This window comes from Aplidium turbinatum, chromosome 1 (assembly GCF_918807975.1).
Source record: "Aplidium turbinatum chromosome 1, kaAplTurb1.1, whole genome shotgun sequence".
Lineage (NCBI taxonomy): Eukaryota > Metazoa > Chordata > Ascidiacea > Aplousobranchia > Polyclinidae > Aplidium > Aplidium turbinatum.
The window spans coordinates 12836781-12862815 of NC_137472.1; the positions used below are offsets into that span (position 1 = coordinate 12836781).

The following is a 26035-nucleotide window of genomic DNA, read 5'->3' on the forward strand; positions in this document are numbered from 1 at the left end:
TTTGCCTTAATTAATGTTATCTGAAATGTAACTACGGTGATACCTGAAGCGTAACTTCCGTGTAATACTTAAGGCTTGAGGGCTCTAACAGCCACGACACTAACTACTCCAGAGCATCACACAAGCTCTTGCTCTATCGTTGACCTCGGCTAAATCCTGTGCAGAGCATCTTGCTTTTAGGTCAGGGCATTCAAGTAGATGTTACATCGTTTGCTCCTGTCCACACTTACAGCTTGTGCTTCTCAAATAATATCCCCAGTGTCGCATCAACATCTTACATCTTCCAACGCCAGTTCGAGGTTGAGGCATTGTCATTTAATATTGCGCATGAAATCTTCGTGGATAGGAAGAAGAAACATTAAGAACAAAAAATCATTTAACACCGGCAGAGCATTATTGCAGTTTAATAGAATAAAGTTTAACTAATATTAATAGAACTATAACACACCAAACTGTTGAAAACTCGACAGGAAAAGCAAAATGTGGCATCCTTAGCTTCTGAATACTCCAGCTAGTGACAATGAAATCATTGTGAGCAACTTTTCTCCTTTTAACAGTCGGATAGTTGGCCTTGGCAGTTTTAATTCGTCCTTTACTAATAGCATAATTACTTGCTTCACGACATTTTGGCAAAGGGAAGGCAGGATCAAACTTGTAATCTTTAAGTCCATTGTAGAAATTTAATTGGTAAATATTAAGATTTACTGGCTCACTGTTCTAAACAAAAAACATTGATTTTAGAACATTGATTACTGTAGTATTTGTAGAAGACAAAGCTAAAATTTATTTCTGAACGAACTTTACATTTAAAACAGGCTGATGTTCTTTATACTGCCAACAAAGTTAAACTTTCATTTTTTCTACGCTACAAAGTAGGCTATACCCATCACTCAGTGTTGCTGTGTTGTACACGTTAACAAAATAAATTGATGCCGTCAGCGTTAGCTCGAATTGCTGAAAATTAACGCCGTTATTAGCGGCGCTAACAACACGCAAAAGTAACGCTGTTGGCGCGTCAGTAGACTACCGTAGCGCAAACGGATGCACATTTTCGTGTTGTTGTGACTTCAGACCATGCTTCAGACCACTTGGCGATTTTTCCGGGATTTTCTTTGCAGGTAAGTTAAAATTTGCTTTGCAGGTAAGCACTTCTGACATTGTAAAAATAGCTTCTCGCCTTCACGAGAATCAAGTTTAATCTTGATATACGCTTCCAGGTGTTTAATTCAGGCTCTTCCTTTCGGCCTACCTTCCTACTCCCATCCCCATTACATCCCTCTCTATTAAAACAGTGTCATTCTCACTCATTTTAGATACCAAAAAACTTTTGCAAATTTTTTAACTTACAGTAATTCTTCTTGCGTTTGAGGCCGCCGCATATCACATTGTTTCGTCCAGGCGCAGCAGCTAATGGATTGTGTATTCATCGAGCATTGTGATGTCCACATATCTGTCCTTGGGTCGATATACAGGACAATGGTCTGAGATTCTCAGCCACATGCACAAGATGGTGAGACATTACAGTAATTATTAAACTTCTGCAACAAAAAAGCACTGTAGAAGCAAGTGACCCTTGCGCGTTATAGCCTACAGCAAACAAACCAAACTAAGCTAAAGAATCACAACCGCTTGCATTATCCTAGTGGAAGGCTACTTATTACTTTAGTAGATTTCGTTGACTTTAATCTACATTGTATCCTTATGAAAATGTAGGCTTTTTAATTTCTAACTATATTTTTAGTGTAGACTTTTGCTTATTGAGTCTCTGGGTCTCTAGCTACAAAAGGATATTTATGGTTGAAATGTATTTTTGGTTAATCAAAGTTACAAGCTCTTATTCGGGAAATGGAAAAATACTTATCCTGTCTTGCTGTCTAACTCTAACCAATTTAGTTTATTGCGACTGGTGTCAGAAAAGCGACATTCTCCAATCGTGAATTTTACCTTCTTGTTGTAGCGTCGTTCGGTCTGTTCTCTCTCTGCTGTATCTTTCCTTTCTCCGCTTATTTCATAATATAGTGCCCTTTTACCAGTAATAGCTAATAATGGGAGTTATAAAAGCAGAACGGTTACACAATACACAGTTATGTCGTTTCAGAAATACGGATGTGGTGAGCAAAGTTCCGTGAGAGTGGCATTTGTTAACAGGAGGCGTGACCTAAATGCCGTGAGAGCAGAATTTAGGTTTTGAATTTTTGCATTTGAAGTGCATTTGCAAATTGCAGTTCTCATAGGTTTCGGCCAGCAGATGTTCTCATAATTTAAATTTGTTAGTTAAAAACATGGTACATGTTACACACTTCCCTCTTTACGGCAAAATAACAGATAAATCACATCACAATAAGCGGTTATATTATACATGATGCAAATAATATACAGATGTACAGATGTGTGGTTATAAAATACTTTATAAAGAAAATTAACAATTGTAGCTTAAGGTACGACATGAAAAACGGTAAATAATAGCAATGATAAATGGAAATACTACGTGCTCGGTGACAAAACGTATATGGTTAACACACTTTTGAACTCCCAAACACATTACAGGAAGGATATGGCGAATGAGCTGGGGTAGGATTAAGTGGTTATTAATCTGCTGTGAAAAGGCGAAGACACCACATCCTGCAGCGTCTGTGCCAGGCTTCAGTTTACAATTTGACAGCTAAAACAAACCATAATGTTACGAAGCGTGATAGGCAGCATCGAATGTCACATGGGAATTCGCGGATTAATTCTTTCGATGCAGCATTTCAAAGGAAGTTTTGCAGCAATATGTCCACTTGACTCAACGTCACTCAAAATGCTAAAGTGGATGTTTGATTTTTCAATTCATCGTAACCTTTTCCCGCTATAATTTAATCTTGTACACGTTTACAGTTATGGGATATGACAAAATGATAAAAGCTTGTTCGTTTTCAGACTTTGACAATCAATCTGATAAATGGTAAACCGATGTTCCAAAATAGCAAACCAAAGACTCGTGGTGACTTAGGCTACTCCTATCTCTCCAAAATGTGTAGTAACACTTCTCGCTTGGAGAGATTTGGGCTTGAAGGGGTCGCGATATTCGCTGCCAGTTCGAGATTTCCTGGGGGTCATAATGATGATAGAGCAGAAAACGACAGTTAAAATTATAAGATAAACAACAAGATAATATGATGTAGGCTAGTAACTATATACGAAAATAGAGAAAACGGGCACTTACCTATTTTTCGGCTTTTGCGTTGTAGCCTACATTCTGCTGATTTGCGGGGTCACCAATGTGAAAGCGTGTAGGGCCTGTAGCCAGTAGCCAGCCTGTTGTAAAGGCCTGTATCCCTGTTTTAGTAATACTGATTGTTTTATGTTTCTCGGCAGCCGATTGTAGGAAGAATGGCTAGCGTGGAAGCTGCCCTGTTATGGTTAGCGAATTGCAACTGCTTGCTGTAGGCTACTAGTGAGTGCTCAGCCTTGTGCTGATAGCCGCGAAGAACGCTCGTTTCTTCACAGTGATTGTTTGATATTCTAATTAAATAAAATAAAATTATCTGTCTTCTTTGTTGAAATTTTCTTCGCCACTCCAAGAGTGACTCTGGGCAGCGAAATCCTGTGTAATTTTATTGTCTGACTACAAGTTTCTTCCATACCGTAGTCTGTTATTCTACAGTAATTTGTATATTTTAAAGGCAGGAGCGTATAGTCAGCACAAAATGTTTGAGGGGCAAATAAGTATTGTTGAGCACGTTTGTGAGCCCGGAAACAATTGTATAAAGTAAGGTATCCATTGGGGTGTCTAGGAGGGGTTCTACCCCAGAAATATTTAAAGAATAAATTGGGTTTAGCAGGGCCGGGTTTAGCTGGTGGAGGCCCCCGTGCAATTTTTTCCGCACCGTGAAACAAGAGCTTAAGAATAGGCTACTTTCAGCCCAAATCCATAGAGAAACTCTGTCAAATTATGCTGTAACGAAAAAGGACATGTTTATTCAAAATATTTAGGAGAGGACAATTACCCAGTTTGCCCCCTGATTACACCCCTGTAAAAGTTTATCACAACGTATTCACAAATTTGCAGGTAAAACGAAATGAATTTAAACATTGCATCATAGTCAAACAATCTTACAAATTATTACATTTTAGAAACCTTTCAATTGTTACGTACAAAGCATGACATCTGTTTAATCATTTTAATGTTTTCTGTCCAAAGGCGAATTACCAAAATGCAGTCCAAACTCCAAATACAAAATATTACCACGTGTCTGCTTCCCTTTTTTTCTTGTGCCATGCGTTTATCCAGAGCAGCTTGCGTGGAAAATTACAGCAGCCTATCCAGGAAATACCGCATAAATCAATCTGGTTCATTAGTAAAAAAAGAGAGATAAGGAAATCGCTACGTTGTGCTCACCATGCTGAACAGAACGACATTTAAACACAAATTTTTCATGAAACTTGTTGGTTTAGTCTTTCGTAACAAACGTTTTTTTAAAAACATAGAATCTAATGTTCTGTGACATCATCTATACAGCTACAATTACTGCCATTATGCATATTGACATATCGACAATCTAATTTGGAATAGGCCTAAATGACGTGTTGGATAGCGTTTTTTTGACATCTGACGCTGATTGGTACCAAATAGGTAAAATAGCCTTTGAAGGGGTTCCCAAAAGTATTTTTGAAGCCGGCTTTTGATGATTATATGGTCCCGGTGTCTTTCTAGACTCTAGAGCAGTGGTTCCCAACCGGGGTGCCGCGGCACCCTGGGGTGCAATTGGGACGCCGCGAGATATTAAGATATTTCAATACTGCGGCCCGTTCTTTATTTTAACTTTAACCCGTTTAGTGCCGAATTTATTTATTTATTTTAACTCTGATCTGCCGTAAGCCTTTGTTTTCCAGCCAGGAAAAACAGGGTGAAAGAGATTTTGACTCGTTGCTGTTCTTTCCATAAAAACGCTTGAAACGCATCATTATTGCCAGGTTTCCTGATTTTATTTTACGTTTTACGGCGCACAAAGTCAAATTGCAGTGATGTATTATCGGATTGTGTGAACCAGCACGCTTATAAAATTGCACGATTGTTTGGGAACCATTATAAAATAGGAAACTTTTGTTGGATAAAAATTTGGCGAGTTCTGGATAAAAGTTCAAAATGAATATCCTTGCGTTGGAAAGAAAGTTATTGCGCTTTTGCTGCAGTTGTCCACGTCATACCTGTGTGAGAGTGGATTTTCTGTAAAAAAACGAGAACGACTGCTTATAGTCGAGGAAGAAATGCGGGTGGATTTATCAAATGTGCCCCCAGATATTAAGGGACTTTGTGCAAGAAGTCAAGCCCAAATTTCACAATGACTTTTGAATAAATACATTTATTTACGCGAGCTATACCGGTACTGTACAACTCATTCTGTGTTATTTCATACAGTTATTTAAAATACAGAAACCTCATAAATTGATCCAGTTTTGCCAGTGTGCCTCAAACCCATTATCTCTTTGACAGGGTGCCGCAAGGTTAAAAAGGTTGGGAACCACTGCAGAGGGCACATAAACTAAAAGAAAATGCCATGTTTATTTAAAGCGATTTTTTGTTTCGAATTTGTGTAACTACATCGATTCTGGTTGTTTTATTTATTATTTTCATCCTCCTTTCACCCTCTCACATGACGTCTTGCTCTTTAGAGACAACTTTTGTTCAGTTATAACTTATTTCACATTTTGTTGCTTAGGCTAGGCTATGTGTGTCACGCAGCGGAGGGACGGCGCAGCGGATAGGCTAAGACGTTGGCTTTCCAATCATGCAATCCTGGTTCGACACCCGACTTAAGCTGGTTGTTGAAAACACTACTTTATCCAGGGTGTAATAAATTGGGTGGGCGTAGTTGCTGAAGTAAAGGCGGTTAAGAGAAAGGAACTGGCCAGTGGCCGCCCTGCTTATTTTTTGCTATTTGTTTTTTTGGTTTTGTGGCGGTGCTAACTACAGACATATAGCCTACTACATGATTTTCCATGCAGGCACGTTTTAAACCTTTCAAGGTTATGCCACCTTTTCCCGTTTATTAACGTGCTGGTAGGTCTACATCGATTTTTGTAGTTAGTATCTTTCAATTCAAAATAAATTGAATAAATTTTTCGCCCCTGACGTGTTAATGACGAAAAATAAAATGATTGATTGATTGCTCTCGTTAGTGTCGAAAGCTCAGTGTGATGAAAACCTTATCTTCTCATTTCCCAAAGCTCAGTAACTGAGTATGAGACCTTTACCTTTTACCTATGTGTGCCACTCATTTTACAAGTTTGAAAGCCCGGCTTTTTAGTTAGTAGACTACTGCGGCCAACATGTTTTCCCAACCTATTATACGACAACATAAAGTATGCTGCGATCAAAGATGCGATACAACAGGAAGCAGCGAAGTGACATATAGTCATCGGGTTAGCTGCTCCCAATTAGTTTGTCACGTGTCTTGTCATGGCACAGCCGCGTGCTCTGGAGCGGTATCGACCCCACAATCTTTTGAGGTTCGCACCACTAGGCCCCGTAGCTGACTTTGGAGGGATAAACAGCTTATTTAAGAAACCCGTCGTTTTCGTTAATTCAACATCAGCAAACATCGAATCAATGTAAAAAAGGATTGCTTTTCCGCGTATCAATTGTCCAAACAATGAGAAGTGCAATCTGAGTAGCTAAGTTTCTTGCACCAATTTCTATTGCTCTTACTCTCGTCTCTAATTGAGCCTATAGTGCTTTCTTTAGGAAAATGCTGTGCTCAAAAACCATTTTGGTCATTTTACTCACAACAGCGTGTTTTTATCCGGTACGAATCGACATTAAGGGATACGCTATTGAAAATGTTGAATACAACTCAGCAGTAGGCTATAGCAAAGAACTCTATGCCCCTGAAAAGAGCGATGTTGGTGCAGTGGACCTCGTTGAAAGATTTATACATGCTAAACTATCACAGCACGCTTGGAACAGTGATACCTTTCCGACTAAACGTTTTCAACTTGTTTTTGAAATACAACACACCAATACCAACCAGCGCTGCTGTGGAACGCATGTTTTCACTTGGAAAGGACAATATGCGCAGGGGCGCCGGAAGCGGGGGAGGGAGCATATGCCCCCCTGCCCTCAAATTTCTGTGGATGGGGAGGGAAGAGGGGGCAATGGTGTCCTTTTAAGGTCATGTAAGCTACTGCACACTTTGCAATAGGCCCTATAACAATTTATGCTATTCGCTTTTAGCCTAATTATAATGTTCTATTTTTGCCTCAAAATAATATTCACGACAAAAAATTATCCATCACAGTAAGTTATATTACATCATTATAAAATAGCATGATGCCCTTCCGTGCCATTGTTGTTTGCATAGCGGACACTTGTATCGTTACTCGATAATGAGCTGATAGATGAGCATTATCGCTATATCTTATTTTAATACTTAAAAACAAATTGGCCTTTCAGCAACGAAAGTGCTCTTTTTTCATACTCTTGCCCCTCCAGCCAAAAATCGCTCTGGCGCCCCTGAATATGCGTCCCAAACGCAGCAAATTGTCAGACAAACGTTTTGAAATGCTTGTTTTTCTGCAAGGAAATAACTAATAGGCTGAGCAGCTAATTACAATACAGTCTCAAAACATAATATCTGCTCTTTATAGCTATTGTTAGCCTGAACTTGGTTGAAATATTTCCGTTTTATGAGACGCTGGCAAAAAATAGCGCTGACGCCGTCAATTTCTTTAAGAGCTTACGCAGTCCTTTACGCCGTAAAGTTTTTAGGCAATTCGCGCTGACGCTGACGCCGTCAAATTATTTCAATGACGCGTACAACACTGCTCAGAAGTCAGAATAATGTTTTTTTACATAATAACCCACGTGATCTACCTTCAAATGGGCTCTCTGCTTTCACTTTTCTACGCAGTATCATGCAATTCAAATCTATTCATGAAGTCTTAGAGTTAGACAACCTTCAAAAAACAAATACTCCAACAACGCGTTGTGTAGTTGTCTAAGCTTTTGTGAAATCATCTTATTTCTGAGGTGCTGCTAGCAGTCGACAACTGAGTTAGATAAATGCCAGGGTTTTTGAAACGGCAAGATCAAGCAACGCTGGTTCAACTCTCGAAGTGTGCGCTTGAACAAAAGCAACGTCGTTTGAGGAAAGTTTTCTCTTTAGCGGTACATAGTGGATAGAATAATTCGCAAAAGTCAACACTTCGGCAACAAGCTGAAAAATTGTTTGTCAATCTCGGTGACCGGCCTGCTTTAGTGATATAAAGTCTCCGTTTTGTCGCTGCTACCTTTTTAGATTGATGTTATGTTTGGAATGTATGGTTTTCCGTTGTTTTGGTAAATAAAAAACGAGCAGTTGTTGAATTCTGCTGAGAGTGCATTTGTGTGTACACTGTACGGGTCGGAAAGGAATTTCAAAAACTGACAATTTAATTTGGCACTTGAGTGACAACTAAGTCGTGTTTGTACTTAGTAGGCTACTCAGCATTAAGGGAATGGATTCAGTGTGATAATGTATTGGATTGCGCCTCAATACGACCACGTTGAACCTGTCTGCCTTAACTGTTACCTCTACGACTCGCAATGCAACTCTTACAAATCAAAACCAACGCAAAAGACGCATGGATTTTTGTATTTATTACAAATCAATAGAAAAGTAACCACGATGGACGAGACAAAAAGTACTTCATTGCAAAATATTGTCATTGTTCAAAAATACGAGTCTACTTGATAGGAGGGGGGCTCAAATCATTCAGGCAAAACACGATTACACAAATCGTTATGCATGAGTGATTTCGAAGGGTGCTCAGGCGAGTTGACTTAAAAGAGTACAACTTTATGGGCAGAACAAATACAACACTTCTGGAATGGAAAACTAAGTATAAAAAATGCAACAGCGTAAAAGATTGTACAAGAAGATGGGGCTGTCGGTGAAACTCCTACAAACCCAGAGGTTCTTAGGGTACCAGGAAAATCTGGTAAAATGCTAAGTTGTAACAAAAATATATTGTTTTAATGCAAGTCATATCTTAAGAATAAAAAAGCTACATTGGCTAGAACACAAAAAAAATTAAAAGATTATTTTATTGACGCAAGCACATATTATTTCAAGCACAAGCTCAAAATCTACACAGTTCATTCTCAAAAAACATGATCCAAATATTTAATATAGTAGAAAGGTTATGGCATTTGAATGTGAGTGCCAAAGCTCAACAAAAAATCAATTAACGATCACTTGAAAAAAGACAATTTTCCACTGAAGATAATTTAATTAATGCGTAAGTTTTACAACAAACAAATTATATACCATCACAACAGTATGGTGCTGAGAGGCCATTTGAAGTTGAAGCATTAGTTATCAAATACTAACAACGATAGAAAACTTTAATTCTTGAATTTAGATTTCTAATAAACGTATTTTTAAAAGAACAAAATTTAAGTTTTCAAATTTGTATGCAAAAGGTGATGCTTCGACACAAAGTCATGTGACCGTTACAACTGGAAGGCAACAAAAGCATGAACCCTGATACAAAATCTGTCGTTTTTACATTGATTCAACGTCTGCAGACGTTGAATTAATGTAAAAATGACAGATTTTGTTGTCCAGGGGTTCACTGCTCAAATTGGCATCGACTTGAAAAACACAAGCTGTTTAATTGCTTGTGCTTGAACAAGGAGATTCTACATGCTTTGCACCGACAGGTAAGTTCATATGAGTACAAACAGATGAAAGAAGTAGGCTATGGTTACAAAGAAACCTATTCTTTTATTATTCAATATAGCATACGGCATCGCAGCAGCATAACTGTGGCTTGGTAATAACTTGAGAAATCAATGTTGAAAAGACGCTGATTTTCAACAAAAGTAACAAGTTGATCTTTGGTACATTGTAAAATACAACCGGGCCTCATCACAACGACATGACTTCGTTTTTGCAGATAAGTCGATTTAATGAGGTTGCCAAATTGTCGAATTAAAACGAAAAAGACGCAAAGTACATTGAAAGGACTCGGTTTGCCTGATTCGTTCAGACAGTAAGGAGTGCTGACCATTAAAAGTCTGAGCGCAAAGAAAGCAGCTGAAAGTGATTCTGAATCAAAATTCATACGCGAGAGGAACATATTCAAGAAGACGAACTGTTTTCTGTACCGAACACGAAATAAAAACAACAGTAACAAGCCATTAACATTATGAAACGCTGCAAGGGATAACCCAGCCAGCAAACAGTTGGTATTTTGTCATCATTGGAACGACAATTGACGTCTAAAATTACGGTGAAGTTTGAACGATGCAAAAATTACAACGTTTCTTGTTGCTGGCAGACGACAGATAGTTGCAATACTAATTCACTATTTCGCACAGTAGAGGGCAGCACAGAGCTACGTAGACATAAAAAAGGAACACAACACTTCGAATGAATGCTTGCGGACAAAACACGTGCACAAACGTTATAGAAACGTCATTAAAAGCTGCTATTCTTACCCCAGCTAGCAAACTTCATACTGATTGCAATAATTCAGCGTCTTGAGACGTGAAGTCAATGTAAAATACGACACATGTGGCCAGCTGGGTCGGAACATAAAACACAGAAAGATGGCACTCATGATCACAAACATTCCTTGCCATAAAATCAGTCGGTTTTACATTGATTGAACGTATAGAGACGTTGAATCGATGTTTGAAAGGACTGATTTGCTGGCTGGTATGTGCTAATTATGAAATTAATTTGATGGTTAAAAAAATGGCAATTTCAAAGTTCTAAAAACTTGCAACAACATCAGCCATTGACAAAGCATTGTGGGAAATGGGCCTGTGGGAAAATTGAAAGTTCTATAAAAGTTGCAATTGCACCATGTTACTCACTTTCAATGATTACTTTAATCAACTATTTCCGCTTCTCATGCTCATTAAGAAGGTGTATCGAATTTGGAGTGGTGTAAGCAAGGAAGCAAAGTGTAAGACATTTTATTTTTCGTTACACTGCAAATGGCAGTTCCAAAGCAAGGTAGTGTTTAACATTTTTTACTCTGTTTCAGTAGGGCAAAGACATTCAGCAACAATAAACGCGTCTTTGATAGGCCAGTTGATGAGGCGGGTGTGGGCACTGGGCATTGGAGCACTATTCAGTGGTGGTGTAAACCTAAGGAATATTTGCAGTGCGCTGATGTCTGCCAACTTACACCCCAAATTATGCCTGCCAAACGTCTCAGTGAAGGGATACATTAAGTCCGGTTTTACCTAACGACTGTCATGGTGCAGTGCTTCAACGATAAACTTACGCTTGAATCATTCAACAAATCAATATTCAGTAGAATACAATTTCCAGCAGGCTACAAAACACAGCTTCGATTAAAAGGCCAAGGGTCAGAAAACGCAGTTTTTCCAACCAACCAATTTTTTATGAGCAGAAAAAAACTTTTGATTCCTCACAATATTTAAATAACTTTAAATAAGATAATAAGAAAACAAAGAAAGTGGCGGCGAATGTTGTTAAGTTCAAGAAAGATATTTTGCTCGGCTAGTAATTGCATTCAGCTACTGTACGTTGACATAAAATAAAGAGGAAAATCAAACAATAAATAACAAAAATATAACAAAGATTGATGAGCTGAGGAATCCAACTGCGCACCATTGTTTGCGACCTAAACATAATCATAAATAATTCATATTAATAAAAGTTGCCATGTAACAGCATATTTTATTTCAGCTAATGTAATAAAATTGTAAGAAAACAAGCAAATCAAAAGTATCTACTCAAGCAAAAAAATGCTTTAGGGTTAGGGTGACCATGTCTGCGTCGGTCGGAATTTTTCACATGCAATATTTGTTATAGAAGATCCGGTGTAGATGATGTCATCATGACTGCTAATAAACTCCTTCTCCTGACAGCGAAGTCCGTCAATTTTACATTGATTTAACGGCTGCAGACGTTAAATCAATGTAAAAGCGACAGATTTTCTGTAAGGGTTGTTCTCGACTTTTGTTGCCAGCAAGGTGTGAGAATGTTGTTCCGTGTCAAATAGCACGAAAACAGTGACCAAGAAATCTCGCTACGTAAAACGTGACGTTGTCCAATGAAAACTTCAGTTACGTAAGACCAATATATCAAAACTATACTTAAATGTTTTACTAATACGAAAGAAAAAATGAAAATGCAAAGTTATTTATATATTTTCTGCATGACACACGCAGTGCAGTGTGTCCTTGTAAGAATTTGTAGACAGTTGTGCGTAGGTACTTTTTATAAAAGCCAACGTCACAAAAACGTGACATGGCAACACTTTAACAATTAAAGGAGCATTTATCCACTCATGGATATAAATTAACTTAGTACTGAAATAATTCCATTTGAATAAGAATACCTACTAAGGGTCAAACAGACTGCTAAGCTTTTTTTTACATACACTTGCATTTTAAATACACTTGCTTCAATTCGCCCTGCTTGGCATTTTTACTCGGTATTTGGCACTATTTACGTAGTGTTAATAATATGTATTTAATAAACTTACTGGTTGATAAGTGTGTTATTTTGGCCATATTTGTCAACATGGAGTCCATTTGGTATCTTGTATGTTGCATCTCAGTTTCAAGATGGTTTAATATGATGGCTTGTTGATCCAATTCGTTTCCAAGTGACCTAAACAAAGTTTTGTTGAAGACAAGACGAAAGGAAAAAAATAACACACCAATGCACGAAAACTGGGTAAAATTAACTTCAACAATTGAGAAACATGGCAAAAGGGGCCGTAAAAGCTGACAGACCCTTGCTAGGGCAAACACAGGGTTTCATTTACAAATGATACAAATGGAAGATAAAAACATGGCAACTTATAAAGAATGCTATCTACTTGCTAAAGTTCAGCAATGAGGGCAATTGAGAAATCTAATGCATGAACAGCTCTCTATTTAGCGACATCAAGTGGATAGAAAAATTGCCAGCAACAACGCTTCAAGAATACTGAAAAGTTTGGGTGTTCATCAGGACAATTATCGTTTCTAGCACTAGTTGCTACGTTCATCTGATGAAATTGAAAGTAAAATTAACAACAAACAAGATGGTTTATTGCTTCACTGACGTTTCGCGCACCATGACAATGCGCATCCTCAGAGCGAATAATCATACATAATAATAATCATACATAAATAATCATAATAAGAATAATCATACATAATAATCATATATGATTATTCGCTCTGAGGATGCGCATTGTCATGGTGCGCGAAACGTCAGTGAAGCAATAAACCATCTTGTTTGTTGTTAATTTTACTTTCAATTTCATCAGATGAACGTAGCAACTAGTGCTAGAAACGAACGCTTCAAGAAGCGGAATTTTCACTATCCGTGTTCATGACTACGTCAGTGGTACAAAGTCTCTGCTAGTACCTGTGTGAAAGTAACAATCAAAACTAAGCTTCAGAGGTGGTTTGCTTGAGGAAAGTAGGAAAATTCCAACAAATAAACATCTTTTAGCGAAACATCTGTTTTAAGCATTATTATTATCCCATTTGTTCAGTCCTAACCAATAACTTGAGGAGTGCCTCATTCTTTGATAAATATCTTGTCATTGGTTCATTTATTTCCATGCATGACTGAAGAGCCATTATCGTATTTCGTGTAAGCAGACAGCAGAAATGGCATGGGTTAGTTATGGAGAAAAAGTACTGATTTTCTCAAAAGTGTACAAATAATTCTTTCTAATTACATGGTATTTGTAGATAATAGTATAAGCTGAATGTAGCCTAGCATGCCATTTAGGGTTTGGATTCTTTGTCGCGAAATTCATTACGTTTCTCGATCAATGTCACAACTCAGACAGCAAGTCAACTGCTTTTTGCATTGATACAACTTCTGCAGACGTTAAATCAATGCAAAAAAATGGTTGATTTGCTGTCTGGGAAGTTGTTGGATAAGTTGGGATGTTGCTAAGTTATAATAAAATGCCAATTAAAGTTCCTGCAAGTTCACCATTGAAGTTACTGCGAAGTGCAAATGTAAAATTGGGTATAGTTGACACGGAAACCAAAGAATTAAAATTTTGTGATATTTGGAAGTCATCTTTGCACTGCTTAAACAAGCCATCACATAATGCTACGGTCTGCGTCTGCATTATCATATTTAAAAACATTTTACTTTTAACATAAATGGCATTTAAGGAAGGAAGAAGAACGACCGATGTGTAACAACTGGAACTATGAGTATTTCTAAAACCGAAATACTGAGAAACACAGTTTTACACATTACAATTTTCTTTGTATTCAGATACGGCTTGTTGATGCGGGTGAAACATATCTGGTAAGTTCGGTCTTTTTGTCCCACACAAGTGCATGGCAAGTAAACTGAAACACCCACACGACAAAATAACAACCACACATGTAAAAATTCCCAGCATTGCTTTTGTTTAGGGCTGAAACAAACATATGATGATTACAACCACCAAAATATTTCTTAGTTCATCACAATCACAGTCAATTTCTTCTTTGTGACAGGATCTGAGGTAAGGAGAAAGCTTTATCATCTTCACTATCATTTCAAAGATTCTTCAACAAAACACAAACAAACGCCAAAAAAACAAAACTCGGATTACACAACCAGTCTTTTGTTGCTTGATTAAACGTTGAAACAATGCAAAACAACATATTTTGTAAGTACAAATATCTCTCAGTTTACATTCGTTTAGTATATATACCAAGGATTCAACTCTGCATTGTTGTGGGTTTGACACCTGTCAGAAGATACTTTATTCTGTTGAGGATTCAACTCTTTGTCAAACATCACCAATAACACAAAACCAACCCGCCAATAAACAGCAACAAGCATATGACTGGACAGTGGACACACAACATCATGGCAAATGTAGAAAAGTTCTTGTACAGATGAAACCATTTGCTGATGTAGTCAGTAAAACTTAACTTTTTTTACATTGAAACAACGTCCGCAGACCAAAAACGACAAATTGTACTGGCTGGGTACAGATCTGTTGTGTTTTGTAACTAACTGAACACATATGTCATGTGAATCTCGCTTCTTTTCGAACAACAGGTCTTTTGCTGAACGAGCAAGGCCAGTCAAACCAAAATCAGCATAAAAAAATGTGCTTTGTGAACAAATTTTATCGGTTAGTTATCAGTCAACTCCTTTGACTGTGATTCTGTGACAACATGATAACGTAATGTATACAAAGATCAAACGGCACAATTAACAAGCTTCCATAAATCAAAGGATGTCGAAAAAAATCAACAAATGTGTTTCGAACTTTAACAATCAGCTGTTGGTCAACCACCAGCATCGCCGCTGACCGAAGACGCAGTTTAGAACCAGAAGATCAATTCGTTTTTACATAAACTCAGCGTCTGTAGATGTGAAATCAATGTAAAAACGAACCAATTTGCTGACAAGAACAAGCTATAGTTAAATCCTCTGAGAAAAAAAAATAGTGGCTTCAGGAGAATATCACCGAACAGGAAATAGAGTTTAAAGACGTCTGCGTGCTATCAGAAATGAACAGAAAACGAACGATTGTTTCTGAGTAGGTCTAGTTAATTTCAAATGCCCGAAAAAGGTTATTGAAGCTTGTGATGATTCAATGCAAAACAGACAACAGCACGTACCCATTCACGTTTTAAATCGTGCGATCGTAGCAGCAGCTACCCACACAGCAAATCAATGTAAAAAACGATTGATTTGCTGTCTGGGATAGCTTCTGCATGCTTCCAACTGCAACAGTGACAAGCACGTCGCTTTTTACGTTCATTCAACGTCTATGAATTGAAAAAAAAAAGATTTTCTGGCTTGTAACTGACACTTGACTACAATCTTTTTTTTGAACAACACGGGACAATTTTCCAAGAAAGTAACAATAAAAAAGGTTGTAAGCGCGTTTCTCTTATTGGTTCGGATTTCATGGTGTGATCATTGCGGCAATTCTTCGATCTAGCAAATCGTGCCACGATTAAGTTACAAAATGGAAACTTAAAGCAATTTGTCACTAATCTCACTTGAGATACAATTAAGATACGGTGAAGGTACGCTATTGTGATATCTGATTGATGCTAATAAAAAAATCGTTTTTGGCAGCGATGTGTGTAATACAAGACAAAGGATTTGTCTGTGTTTGGTTCAGACCTTTTATAATACAAGACAGCGCTTCAATGCACAGCAATAGAACTGGGGATATCCAGAAATAGTCTGGTCATGAAAATCCATTCAACTAAATATGTGTGGTAAGTTTAGCCATGTGCCTAACTATAAATGTTCAAGATAATAATAGTACTGCACTATATTATACTAAAAATTCTTCGTAAATCTTGTAAGTGTTTCTTTTCTATAGGTTCGCAATACCAGATAAGCCTGTCTAAGAATTAAAAGTTACTTTTCTAATGAAGAAGTCTAAGAGGAATTGGGAATGAAACGAATACTATTCCAGAAAAGCAAAATGATTCGCCTAAGCACAAACACGGACGAAGGAATCCTGCATCGAAGCATCCTACACACCAAATCAACCGTTTTTTTTACATTGATTCAACGTCTGCTGACATCGAATCAATGTAAAAAACGGAATAGAGCATGCACTCTACTCAGTTTGTGAAGTCTGTCATTTTTGCATAGGTTAGCGCCTTCAAACATTGGATCATGTAAAATAATTGGACTTTGCTGTGCAGATAGTGAAACCAAAAGTGAGTTTTAAAACCAAATAAAAAAAAACATTTTACAAAACCAAAGTAGGAAAAAAATTCACGAATAAACTGCTATCTGTTATTATTTCAGATTAAGACAGAAATTAAAATTCCCACATTCCTCAAACCACCAATTGGTACATTCAACAAAAAAGAGAAAATGTCTAATTTTGTCAGCGCACAACACAACGAGCACGCTCACAAAAGGAGAGACGCGTCACAATGCGCACGAAGTCGCCTTATGACGTCACGCCAGCTGACCTGGCTCGAGTGCAGTCGTCAATAAGCAGACATTGGTGTTAGTTTAAACAAACACGTCTTTTCAATAAAAAGAATTACTTTGCGTGTATTTGATTAATGAAAGCGTTGATTCTACGAAAAGTATTTTACGGGAACGAAGAAAGTCGAACACTGCAACCACACCCACCAAGATCATAGATAACATTGTTTCGCCAATATGTTTTTGTTTATGTCCAAGTAATTAGTCAACACCCTTGCATGTCTTTGTCTAAATTAGCAAAACAAATCGTGCTTCGACATTGAATCGCTGTTTCATAACTTGAGGTCGACGTGAATTCCGTAAACAACATCAAACATTTTTGCGTTTTAATCTTTTGAGCTGTTTGCAATTGTCCGTAAGTTGAGAATCAATGTAAAAATGACTGATTTTTCTTGATTGATGATGATTATGCGCCTGATCTGATACAGACGTTGGCGATTATGGTCTTCCAAACTTCTCTGTCATTTGCCATCATTTGAAAAGACTTCTTGTTCAGTTAGAATCCCCAAGAAAGCAAAGTTTGCAAACAGAAATCAGATAAATAACAGACGCTTTTATATTCTGTACATGTCATTCTGACAACACCAAATCTACTGACAAAAATAATTCTAGTATTATAAAAAAAATCCAGACAAAACATATACTGTATCTTCAAAGTATATAATTAATCAACGCCGGATTAGGTATAATAAATTGAAAATGTGCAGATGAAAAGCTTCAAGTGAAAAGTACATTTTTATCATGGCAATCATGGTAACCATCAGAAGAAAGGAATTCAAGTTTAATTTGACGTTGATAAGCAGAACCACTAGGCCGTAACAATCTCTTCTACCTTGGCACAATAGACGCCGCGCATAATGTTGCACCATTGGATGAAACCATATTTGGTCTCAAAACATGATTGTTATGAAATGTGTAGAGATGGTACGGTCTGAGGAATTCTGATTTTCGACTAACAAGAAGGTCTTAGTTGAAGTCATAACGATTAACCATTATGTTTCATACAACGACACAGAACTCACACTTAGCTGTTAAAAGCTGCAGAATTTAAATGACCATTCACCAGCAGAACGAAACTACAACTACGAGTGAAGCAAATATCACAAGTGACACGAAACTGGCTAAATATACTTGAGTGAAGTGATACGGGCCAAGGTTGCGTTGAGATAATTCTGAACCAAATTAGAAACGAAACTAAAAGTGGACTTCTATCATTTGCAATCAATATGGTTTGATAATTTCGCCTACTGCATTGCTTTCGGATGCGGTGACATGCGAAACGATTTCCTTTTGCAAAACGCACAGCTGCGTAAGAGACAGCCGAGAGTGGGAATTTCTATTTCTCAAAACTTTTCCAGGGGAAAAGAAAAATGATGAAATTTTACAGATTTTGAACATTATCTCCGCTGAATACTTGGATTGGCTTCGCCTAAAATTTGACTTGTCCCGATTGCTTTGAATACTGGCTAGCTGCCAGCAAAATGTAACATTAAGTTGTTTCACGCAGCAGGTTTGAGCAAGACAGTTCAATAACCACGTTATTCAGCGGATCTCAATGAATGAAACAGTTGGTAACTTATTGTCAATCCCTGTGTCAGTGGTTCAAAGCCTCAGCAAGTATGCGAAACTGCCAATATTAGGATTCTGAAGAGGATTTCTAATTGCAACAAAAACATATTTCATAAATGATGATGATTAAAACCTTCTTTCGTGGGAGGCATACATGGGTTTACCGTAATTTACTCGAAACAAAAAAGAATTTACAAGTCACAGCTTTCTTCACTTACTTGGACATGTCTTCCAAGACATCAACGCTGTTCGTCACCAGTTTGGCTTCATCATCTCGGTGAGGAAACATAAGCTGGAACAAAAAATAAATCGTAAAATGATCGAATCAATGTTAAAAGGACGGATTAGATGGCTGGGAAAATGGGTTAGAAAGAAATTAAAAATTTTGTTTAACTGCTTTGTATTAATACACCGGTAGGGCATTCTACTTGTCAAGATACACTTTTTTGTGAAGCAACTCAGCAAAGCAAATTTTGATGGTTTTTTAGAGTAATTCATATTTTTAAATGCCTTGTTTTAAAAGTATGTTTGTTTTGTCAGCTCGTGATGAGATAAAACCCTCGTGACAAAAAGAGCCCCACATATGCATTGTGAGCTTCCGCATCGCTGCCCGCCTGCTTCTCGCTGTAAAACCATATCCTGGATCAGAAAACTGATTTCGGGTTTCCAAAGATTATGAAACTTTAAATTCTAAAGCTATCTATCAACTTCATATGCTTTCCAAGCAAATTGTGTTTGGGGAGATAGAAATACTTCTGTAAGTTGGAAAAATAAAATATCATGTGGCAAAAAAAAGATTATTGCAGTGTTCATTATAACGCCGGGGGCGTTGACGCAATAGAATTGACCGCAAATTTAAGCAGTCGTAAAATAAAAGTTTGTCTCTTGACAAATTCGCAAGAAAGGGATAGAATAACGTTTTGAAACGTAAAAACGATGCAAAAAGGCAACTTCAGCAAGGTGGAAAATTCTTGCCTGCCGGAAAACCATTAGATAACAAGTGAGAAGTAATAGTGAGGAATGTGCTAATGCCATATGCAGTAATTCATGCCCTAGGCTTAATGTTAGCAAGTATGTACGAATCGGTGACAAGAGTGTTGTAAATATTGGTACAGGGAAACACATCTGCTTCGAAAGGTGATAGCAGAAAACAAAAAATCGATACAACATAAAACTGCTTCAAAATTGCATTTGCTTTGCGCATTGTCACAAACTTTATGCAAGACAGCACCGAGTGGATATTGCTAACTGGAACCCAGTCAGCAAAAGCTGTCATTATTACATCGCCTCAACGTCTGGTAACGATGAAACAATGTTAAAATAATAATCTTTGCCAGTAGGGATGTTACTTCTTCCACAGCTATTACAGCTACACGACATAGCAGGCTATTGCTTTTCTTTTTGCTGTCAGTCATGTAGTCGTCGAGTAAGCTGAATTATTTTTAGTTTATAAGTAGCAAGAGCTTTGTATATACATACACATGATAGTCAATTAAGCACCACGTAAAACACAGATTTTAATTTCAAATGACCGAAAATGTTTATCACATTAACCAATCAAGGTTTTGAAGCCTACACAGAACATAATACTGTATTGACAAACAGCTTACATGAAGCAAATATAGACTATAAACATAGTGTTTCGATTGCCGTTCCACAGTAGATTTCCAACAATGGAATTGTTTAAGGAATACAATGCAAAGAACTGTTGCTGTGTGGGTGGAACTTCTCAGCTCACAGAATCACCAATTTTTATGTTGATTTAAGGTCGGTAAACGGTAGTATCCACTTTAACGCTGATACCATAACACATCACGCAACATGGTGAAACAAGTCATTTCATTATGCACGCAGTTCTTAACATTCAATATGGCAGCCGACCTTTGTTTGAATGCTAATTTTACTTCCCCAATTCGTGCGCCTACCATTTTAATAACTCGTTAGAAAGTAATTAAAGTTAAGAAATTTAAAAGTTTTGCTAAATATTTAAATAGAATTTGAAATTAAATAAAACACAAATTCATGTTTGACAAGTGCTAACTCACCCTCTGTTGTTGATAGCCATTGGAAGGCTTGTTGTCAGGGCTATATTCAATGTCTAGGATTGTGTCAGAGTTGTATGGTAGCTTGTCTCTCTTACCACTGCTGAACTGCAAACTCTAGAGACGTAAAATAATCATCATGCATTGATTCTCCTTCGTCGTGTGTCATACGACCGTAGCCCAGAGCATCACGCAAGCTCTTGCTCTGTCGTTGAAATCGGCCAAATCCTGTGCAGAGCACCTTGGCTTTAAGACAAAGCACTCGAGCAGATGTTGCATCGTTTGCTTCAGTCCACGTTATTGGTTACAATATTTTAACTGGCCAGTATATCTGGTGAGATGGAAAAGTTCGGCCAGTAAACTAAGACTACATGTCTCATGAATAATAGTCCATAATATCAAAGTATTCAAAGTACATCACGCCATTGACAGGCAACTTATGGATGCATTTAGTTCGGTAGTAATGAGACTTTCCAAACCTCTGTATAAAACTGAATAGACAGTTAAAGCGTTATCCCAGACAGCAAAATCTGTCATTTTTACAATTTAATCAATGTAAAAATGACAGATTTTGCTATTTGGGATTTAACAATAACTTCCCTGAATTGTGCTGTCCCAGAGTAACGTCACAAAATGGAGACAATGAAAAAGTTGGAATAAAGTGATGAAATTGAATGTGCGGTTATAGAGGAGCAGATGCTGTTAATGTTACCGAATCGATTTTTATTAAATCTACAGCATCAAGGGATTAGGTTGGCAATTGGGATAGATGTCAGCGCTTACAAACAGAGAATAACAAATGATTTGTGGCCAAACGGTGACCTTACAAACCGTGTGTTGCAAAAAAATGCCAGCAAAAATGCTTGGTGCAGCCAGGAAATATGTATACGTTTTTAGGGAGCAATGAAATGTAGAAAATACAACGAGTGACTTAAATGCAATGTAAAAGATGTGATATTGTTCAAATGAAGACGTAAAGAAAATATCGAGTGAAGTTAAACACCAGAAAATTGAAGTCATCCAAAAAATTTAAATTTTGGCTTAAAAATGTGAAGGGATTATATCATTCCATAGTGGATCAAATCAACCTGGATAAAGCAGATACCATACTCACCAAAAGAGCTCCGGTAGCAACCAAACACAAAAAAAATGTGAAAAAACTAGTCACACTTGTAAAACATACAATTAATTAATCATCATTGGTATGTTTACCGAAAGCGTGCGCGTTTGAAGACACACAAAGCATTTTGCCAATCGTAAATATTATATGAATCTATAAAAGTCTTTGCTTAGCGTACACAACTACACATGCTAGCTGCAGCGTGCAATAAACATAATCGAATGCAAGAGTATGCTGTGTTAACAAACAAAAGTAACTCGTTGCTATGAGTCGTTTATTTAAGTTTAGTAGATGCTTGTTCTTGAAATAGCAGCATTCAAACAATGTTCATGTTGTGACAACCATATGCTAAATATTGTCTTGGTCTCTCCACGAACGTGAATAACAGGGCTGCCATCACTAACAATAGTGAAAAGTTGAAAACCTGGCAAATCACACCTTTTTTGCATTGACTAAACATCTGTAGATGTTAAATATATACAGAAAGCACTGATTGGACACCAGACGTTGAATCAATGCAAAAAGCGATTGATTAGCCAAGTGGACAGTTATATACTCTGTTGGCCACTCACCTTTCTCGTGACTTTTTCTGCCTTTTCTTGGTTCGTGGTGGAATTTAACTCGCCTTTGACATCTTGAACAAAATTTCTTGTGTCGCTTATGAAACGCTTTCGTCCTTCCAGTTCTTCCGTGGGGACACGAAATTTGAATGGACTAGACTCAACAACATGTGAAGTGAACGTTAAGGATCAGATACGAATGACAGGCAAGACACAACAATACCACAGGGTTGAGCACTACAACAATATATTTTACATATTTACAAATAGTTTAACAGTCAAACGTTTTCGGCTTAACTTAAGCCCTCATCAGGAATCTGAAAATATTTATAAATAGCAAAATAAATTTAAACTTCTTGAAAGTAACTTTAGAACTAACTCTCTCCCGAAACTATAAATACAAAAGTAGAAAAAAATGCCTTTTTTTCGACAATTGAAATTGATGGAAATCTCACGTTAAACAAAGCAGTGAAAACATTTAAATCATGAAATAAATGAGCAAAAATAACTGAAAAAGAATTTTATTGCTTCCTAGAAAAAGCAGCTTGCTAATAAAAGTAAGAACAAGTGTGAAACGTCTGTAGACGTTGAATCAGTGTAAAAATAACGGATTTTGTTTTCTGGGACAAGTGATAAGGTTTCTATGGTTGAATTGGAGAATTCGGCTGCTTGCCTTATTTGGCAGCAAGTAAAGTAGACAAGGGATGGCAAAGATTGTCTTTTCAACATCGCTTGAACGTCGCAAGAGGTAGTGAAAAGAAAGCTTTTGTTAATCGAACAAGACCAATTAGTCGCTAATACAATTCTGTTGAGTCATAACTTTTTAACCACTCCTTTCACATGGGAGGAAATTTCATCCCTGCAAGCTGACAGTTCCTCAGACAACAAATCAATCACTTTTAACATTACTTGAACGTCTACAGACGTTGAATCAACGTAAAACGTGATTTATTTGCCGGTGGGGTCTTTGCAAGTCGAGAGTCATATCCAGTTGGGTAATTTGATCCTAAACACCTTATCCAAAAGTGAAAGACAAAAACCAAATCAGGAAACCACTTAAGCCTCATCACTTGAAGAACCCAGCCTATTGATTTACCTCACCCAAGACCTACATTGTTTCAATATTGAGTAACTATAAAACAACAACGTGATGAGGGCACGTGTGAATCAACCAAAAAAAAAGAGATTACTCATAGACCATATGGAGAGTGAAGCTTCCAACCAATGAATTGTCAAGCACGGTTTAACCTCACAACAGCTTGAATAGAAAGAATTTTTAGTTTCTTAGAAGATTAATGCGCAACTGACTATGTAGGGCGTAATGTGACATTTTGTTCATTATATAACCATAATAACGTGATTTTGGATAGGACTGTATCCATCACAGATGGCGTACCTCTCAGTGCCTTACACATATTTCTATTTGAGCAGATTAATGCTCAAAATATAACTCTGACATCTGTCGCATCTTTCTATCACAAAAACGGGTAAGTGATAAAAAAAGGCATTGCTTGCTGAAGACCAATGAAGAAGCAAAAAAGCATTGGATAAAAAAGACAGGAAAAACAATACAAAACACAAGGATACCGAAGCAAAGAAATGCATTCCTTCAAAAAGTTCACAATGTCAAACTGTGTATTACAAAAAAATCTTAATTATTATACAGTCCAAAAACATTCCAAGCCTCAGGGCAAGCTACACTGACAAGATAAACAGTAACCAGACAATGTTTTTCACAAAATTGGCCAATTGACAACTATTCTTGTACACTTCTTTCTAAGAATATCTTATCACAAGAACATTTATAGAAGTTTTATGATTATAAGCAAAAACAAAGAGAATGAAATAGTCTTGTTACTTTGTCATATACTTCATGAAAACATGTAATGATTCACCTACAGATGAATGAGAAAAGAAATCCAACAATCAGTAACATCATCTTTAAACAAAGCTAACTTTGCATAACACCGGCTTATCTCAAAATGACTAATAACGGTACCACTAAGCAGGTATTGCTTTTATTAGTTATACCTAATATGCATACTTAGCAATATGTTGACGATAATTTAAGATTAAATTAGAATGGTTTTAAAAATTTGTTTACTATCCTACAACAAAAAACTTCAACAAACTAAAGGGAATTTAATTCGCCATTTTACCACCATTTGTTTTCTTATATATATGTTCAAGCTACAGTCAGCTAAGCACCAACATATTAGAAAGTGAAATGAAATAACTTTATTTTAAGTTTTCATTAATTTACAACAACAATTTAATTTTCAATTTCAACATGACTTGTTTGCAGTTTGATTGTAACTCAAATTGTTCATCATTGTCTTGCACATACAGTAAAATAAAAACTGGAAGATTTCTAAAAAATCAAAACGTGTAAGTAAAAGGATATGAATTGTTTCATCCAAGTCTTCTAAGTCCCACTCAATGCTGCGTATGTTATTCTTTAATTCATTGTGTACTCGATCATATTGCTCATACTTCGCTATTGATTCTTCATCAAGTATCTTGTGCCATTGTCGTTCCAATTCATGACAGGCCTTCACAGATTTTTCAACATCTCTGCGCAAAAATGAGAAATAAACGTTTTAAACTGAAAATGACACTGTGTATTAAAATGTTATTTATTAATAGAAAACATTAGTTTACTGATAAATTTGTTTGAAATTTTTTTTAAATAATATCCACTTGAACAGTATGTAAGGGCATCCGGCGTTTATTTCAAAGAGTAGTGGTACATTGACCACAAATAATCAGATTCTGCACTTTGACTCTTCGTTTGTTTTTTCCTTAAAAAAGAAGACGAACATTGATTTATCACCTAGTTTACGAAGCAGAGTGCAAAACTTTATTATTCAAGATTAGCTGGAAATGGTGTTTTGCATAACATGTTACTGCAGAAATACACCATGGGACTAACGTTTAACATGTAGTTAATTGTATATTTGAATTCGAAAACTACATACCAGTAGTACAATACTTACTCTCGCACAACAAAGAAAGGATCTTCAACTGACATGGTATAAGATGAAATAAATAAATTTGCTTCAAAGATGACAGTCTTCAAGTCCAGTAATAGGTTATTTAAAATTATAAATTGAAAATCTTCACTTCACATTAAAAATCCACTGTATTATGATGCTGATAAACCGTAACTCAAGTACAAAACACTATTTTCATTAGTTATATATTTTATAATCTAAAAAGCAAAACAACAAAATGAGTTTTAAGTCAAAATGTAATAGACATCTAAATTACATATATACCTATAATGCAAATCTCAAGCAAACAGAAAATAAATCAATGAGCAAAATTAGACTCAAGATTCTTTACATAAATGCCTTGGTACTTGCGAACAGTAGGCTAGGCTCTATAAATAATACAATGGTATCCTAACTCTCAGCATGGGCTGTTGAAATAATTTTTTTGGATAAGTCTTCATCTAATAACACCTAGTTGATTTGTGACTACTTTCACAGGCAGAAACTTCACACCTTAATCTTGGCAATAAGGGCCTGCATCAGTGGTTCAAAACTTCAAAATGTAAAGCTGTCAGGATTAAGCTTTTAAAAAGTATTGTTTTGTTCAAGGATAGCTAGCCTAACTCCTTAGTCAAAAGCATCACTACCAGAATTAAACAATATTAATACTTTCTTGTGACAGAAGTTAAATAGTTTGTGTAATATTAGCAAAGTGCAATAACTTAACCTCTGACTATCTACTAAATTGTATCTACGAGCTCAATTACTTTCCACTACATTATCACTTAAACATTTGTTGACTTTGAGTTAAATG

At 36.7% G+C, this 26035-nt stretch overlaps 2 protein-coding genes across 2 annotated transcripts; both read right to left on the reverse strand.

Annotated features, from left to right (window-relative positions):
• Nucleotides 1-8607: 8607 nt before the first annotated feature.
• On the reverse strand, nt 8608-22529 carry LOC145771177 (syntaxin-6-like). The gene is made up of 5 exons (XM_082582916.1): nt 22241-22529; nt 20552-20665; nt 18725-18798; nt 12493-12620; nt 8608-11625 (listed from the first exon to the last, which is right to left on the reverse strand). Exons 3-5 carry the CDS (start codon nt 18793-18795, stop codon nt 11552-11554), a joined length of 273 nt encoding a protein of 90 aa, XP_082439042.1. The 5' UTR covers nt 18796-18798; nt 20552-20665; nt 22241-22529; the 3' UTR covers nt 8608-11551.
• LOC145778334 (syntaxin-6-like) lies at nt 20925-25435 on the reverse strand. The gene is made up of 4 exons (XM_082589839.1): nt 25225-25435; nt 24615-24802; nt 22241-22353; nt 20925-21029 (listed from the first exon to the last, which is right to left on the reverse strand). The coding sequence occupies exons 1-4, from the start codon at nt 25257-25259 to the stop codon at nt 20925-20927; spliced, it is 441 nt and encodes a 146-aa protein (XP_082445965.1). The 5' UTR covers nt 25260-25435.
• Between the last annotated feature and the right edge of the window lie 600 nt (nt 25436-26035).